Genomic DNA, 4,316 nt, shown 5'->3' on the forward strand with positions numbered 1-4,316 from the left:
AGCTGAATAGCCATCCAAGCAAACCGTGTCATTTAATGTTATTAAATGCTATTGCGAGTGTGTTCGATAAGGTTAGAACTTCTTTTTTCATGAAAAGATTTAAATCGTTGTGTTAACCATTTGAGACATGCTGGGGCTTTAGCGTATCTCATTAAAGTCACACTTCTTCCTGTGTAAAATATTTTACTCATCGTCTGAGATGTGGCCAGGCTTTTACATTGCTACTCTCGGAGGGGTTGTCTCAACAAGGCAAGGAAAGGCAAGGCAAGGCGAAGGATTTATTCGGGGGTACATGAAAAAACAATGAAAAAATACCCAAAAAAGATAGAAACGCAAACTGTTTTAAATATAATATTTATACATAAGCTCATTCCAATAAAAAATAAAAATAAAAAAGGATTTCATTAATCAAAATTAGAACTTCACAGGTTATGACTATATGCATGTGTACATATCATTGCAGAAAAACACAACAATTAATTGACTATATCACTTCAAAATATCAGCACCAATTTAAAATGCTCTTTTAATACATTTTATCAAGTGAATTAAGCTTAACAAAACTGTTTGTTGTTGTTGTGGAAAACAAAAATTGGAACTTAATCACATTAGGATTATTGTGGTACTGAAATGGAATACATTTTTTTTACAATTCATTAAAGAAACTTCAATTAAACACAATGAAATTCGTTTAAAAACAGTTGTCAGCGTTCTATGTCCATTTTTCTGATTTTAGAGTTGCTTTGGTATAACATCGGTTTGTCCTGCGTCCATGTTGTTGTTTTAAAAGAAGTTTTTTTCTCAACATGTCCATCATTTAGGTTCTTCTTTAGATATGAGAGAAGTTCGGCTGATATGAGAGAGGTTCGGCTGATATGAGAGAGGTTCGGCTGATATGAGAGAGGCTCAGCTGATATGAGAGAGGTTCGGCTGATATGAGAGAGGTTCGGCTGATATGAGAGAGGTTCGGCGGATCCCAGAGAGGTTCGGCTGATACCAGAGAGGTTTAATTGGCTGATACCAGAGAGGTTCGGCTGATACCAGAGAGGTTTAATTGGCTGATACCAGAGAGGTTCGGCTGATACCAGAGAGGTTTAATTGGCTGATACCAGATAGGTTTGGCTAATACCAGAGAGGTTCGGCTGATACCAGAGAGGTTCGGCTGATACCAGAGAGGTTTATTCGGCTGATACCAGAGAGGTTCGGCTGATACCAGAGAGGTTTAATTGGCTGATACCAGAGAGGTTCGGCTGATATGAGAGAGGTTCGGCTGACATAAGAGAGGTTCGGCTGATATGAGAGAGGTTCGGCTGATCCCAGAGAGGTTTAATTGGCTGATACCAGAGAGGTTCGGCTGATACCAGAGAGGTTTAATTGGCTGATACCAGAGAGGTTTGGCTAATACCAGAGAGGTTCGGCTGATACCAGAGAGGTTCGGCTGATACCAGAGAGGTTCGGCTGATACCAGAGAGGTTTAATTGGCTGATACCAGAGAGGTTCGACTGATACCATAGAGGTTTGGCTGATACCAGAGAGGTTCGGCTGATACCAGAGAGGTTTGACTGATACCAGAGAGGTTCGGCTGATACCAGAGAGGTTCGGCTGATGCCAGAGAGGTTCGGCTGATACCAGAGAGCTTTTTCTAATACGGGTGTGTTCTGTGTCCTTTCTGCAGGCGTTAACGGTGAGAGGGTCGACCTGAACGCGAGACTGTTTGCCTTGAAGAACAACGAAGGTGCCCTCATCAACAGGCTTGATGACGTCCTCGGCAAGCTGGACGGGTTGGACACCGACCAGGAAACGCAGGACGGCCGCGTCAGACAGATCGCTGACAGGGTTAGCTCTCCCTTTTTTCTCCCTCTCTCTTTTTCTCCCTTTCTCTTTCTCCCTCTCTCTTTCTCCCTCTCTCTCTCTCTTTCTCCCTCTCTCTCTCACTCTCTTTCTCCCTCTCTTTCTCCCCCTCTCTTTCTCCCCCTCTCTGTCTCTCTCCCTTTTTTCTCCCTCTCTCTCTTTCTCCCTTTCTCTTTCTCCCTCCCTCTTTCTCCCTCCCTCTTTCTCCCTCTCTCTTTCTCCCCCTCTTTCTCCCCCCCTCTGTCTCTGTCTCTGTCTCACTCTCTCTCCCTCTCCCTCAATCTCTCTCCCTCCATCTCTCCCTCTCTCTCTCTCTCCCTTTCTCTCTGTCTCTATCTTCCCCTACCTACCTACCTACCTACCTACCTACCTACCTACCTACCCACCCACCCACCTACCTATCTACCTACCTACCTAACTACCTACCTACCTACCTACCTACCTACCTAACTACCTACCTACCTACCTACCTATCTACCTACCCACCTACCCACCTATATATCCCCTATTTTTCTGCCTTAACAGATCCGACAGAATCTGATCAGCATCGGCAACCTGGAAGGCGATCTGGCCGGAGAGGTGGAGATCTCTCGACGTTTGGTGGAGGCCATCAACACCATCTCCGAGCGCCAGAACGAACTCATCAACGCCAACACCGTACAAGACGGTCTGCTGGCCCGCGCCGAAACCGTCCTCGACGAGGTATGCGCTTTTTAAAAGGACACATTGCGTTTTGAAGGGGTACATGGCGTTTTAAAAAGACACATTGCGTTATGAAGGGGTACATGGCGTGTTCAAGGGATACATGGCGTTGTCATGGGATACATGGAGTTTTGAAGGGGTACATGGCGTTTTCGTGGGATATAATAGCATTTTTAAGGGATACGTGGCGTTTTGAAAGGGGTACATGGCGTTTTGAAGGGGTACAATGGTGATTTGAACGGATACAATGGCGTTTTGAACGGATATCTGGTAGTGTTTAAGCGTGTAAATTACGTTTTGAAGGGATGCATGGCGTTTCAAGGAGACACATAATTGCGTTTTGTAGGGGTACATTGCTCCTGAAGAGGTGCACGTAGTGGTGGAAGGGAACATAGCATTTTGGAAGCATACATGGAGTTTTGAAGGGACACATGGCGTTTTGAGGGGACACATGGCGTTTTGAGGGGACACATGGCGTTTTGAGGGGACACATGGAGTATCGAAGGCTAGGGGACATAATTATGGTGTTTTGAAAGGGTGTATGGTGTTGAGAAGGGATACATTGCATGTGTTTTCAAAGGATACATGAGATCTGGGCTGTTGGTTTGAAGATCGCAGGGGACATTCATTTGTAAGGTTTGTTATGGGGGGCGTACGGGGGGGGGGGGGGGGGGGGGGGGGTGCTTGATGAAATGATGCTCCTTCCTCCAAGCGAAAGACCGGGGACAGATCTGCGGCGGTGAACATAACGGTGTAGCCACTAAACTCCTTGCCACTTAGTGCCCCGAAACCCCAGCCTCGCTGCCCACATGTACGACGGACTGTCTTTGTCGCTATAGGCCAAGGAGAAACTCGAGGAGAAGATTACCGCCAAAACTGACTCCGCCGTTAACGACGTCCAGGAACTGAGCGACAACACTGATGCTGCAGTGACCGTGGTCAACAGCAAACAGTGTATGTATGATACCGACTGTCGCAACCCTGCTGACATCTATCTATCTATCTATCTATCTATCTTTCTATCTATCTATCTATCTATGTATCCACCTATCTATCTATCTATCTATCTATCTACGTCCCTACCTACCTGCCTATACCTACCTACCCACTTTCGAGGCTACCGTTGACCGTTATTGTCAACAGCCAGCAGTGTATGTATTATACCGATTGTTGCAACCCTATTGCATCCCCCTATCCCCCCCCCAGAACCCTGGCCAAATAATGTACGTATAACACAAACAAATTGCAGGCAAAACTACTTGAACACCCCCTCTCCCCCCCCCTCCCCATCACCAAAAAAGCTTACTAATAACACAGACTATTGAAACACATTTAACCACTATTATCACCCATTCTTCTCCACAGCAAAAAGCGAACACATAACACAGACTATTGCACCCCCCCCCTTCCCCACCCCCACCCCCCACACCCCTACACACACACTAAAACTATAATAAGCAATCATAATGAACATAACCGCATGGCAAGGGCGCACAATATCACGCCATAGGTATGATGACGTCATTCTTCTTACGTCACAGGCTACGTGGGAGAGGTTGGAATGGAAATCGGAGCGGACGGTAGCGGAAAGGCAAAACTCGATATCCCTTATGGGACATTCTCTGGAGAGGACATCCCGACTGTCTTCACCGGCATTCAGGGCTTCGACAGCGACATTAACCTTGGCAAGAGCAAGCCGGTGCGTTTGTTTCCCTTGGATTGGGTTTCGAGAGAGAGAGAGAAAAGGAGAGAGAGAGAGAGAA

The 4,316-nt window shown here is 46.2% G+C and overlaps 2 protein-coding genes across 4 annotated transcripts in view; one reads left to right on the plus strand and one right to left on the minus strand.

Moving 5' to 3' along the window:
- Window positions 1-4,316, minus strand: part of LOC138979899 (UNC5C-like protein) — a 38,195-nt gene that overhangs the window by 17,129 nt on the left and 16,750 nt on the right. The window lies entirely within an intron of this gene.
- LOC138980685 (uncharacterized) overlaps window positions 1-4,316 on the plus strand; it is an 11,988-nt gene that overhangs the window by 1,468 nt on the left and 6,204 nt on the right. The window contains exons 2-5 of the mRNA XM_070353593.1: window positions 1,676-1,836; window positions 2,377-2,553; window positions 3,393-3,507; window positions 4,095-4,252. Coding sequence (XP_070209694.1) covers window positions 1,676-1,836; window positions 2,377-2,553; window positions 3,393-3,507; window positions 4,095-4,252 — 611 coding nt within the window. The remainder of the gene's footprint in view (window positions 1-1,675; window positions 1,837-2,376; window positions 2,554-3,392; window positions 3,508-4,094; window positions 4,253-4,316) is intronic.

This window comes from Littorina saxatilis, linkage group LG11, assembly GCF_037325665.1.
Source record: "Littorina saxatilis isolate snail1 linkage group LG11, US_GU_Lsax_2.0, whole genome shotgun sequence".
In the NCBI taxonomy this organism is placed as follows: Eukaryota; Metazoa; Mollusca; class Gastropoda; order Littorinimorpha; family Littorinidae; genus Littorina; species Littorina saxatilis.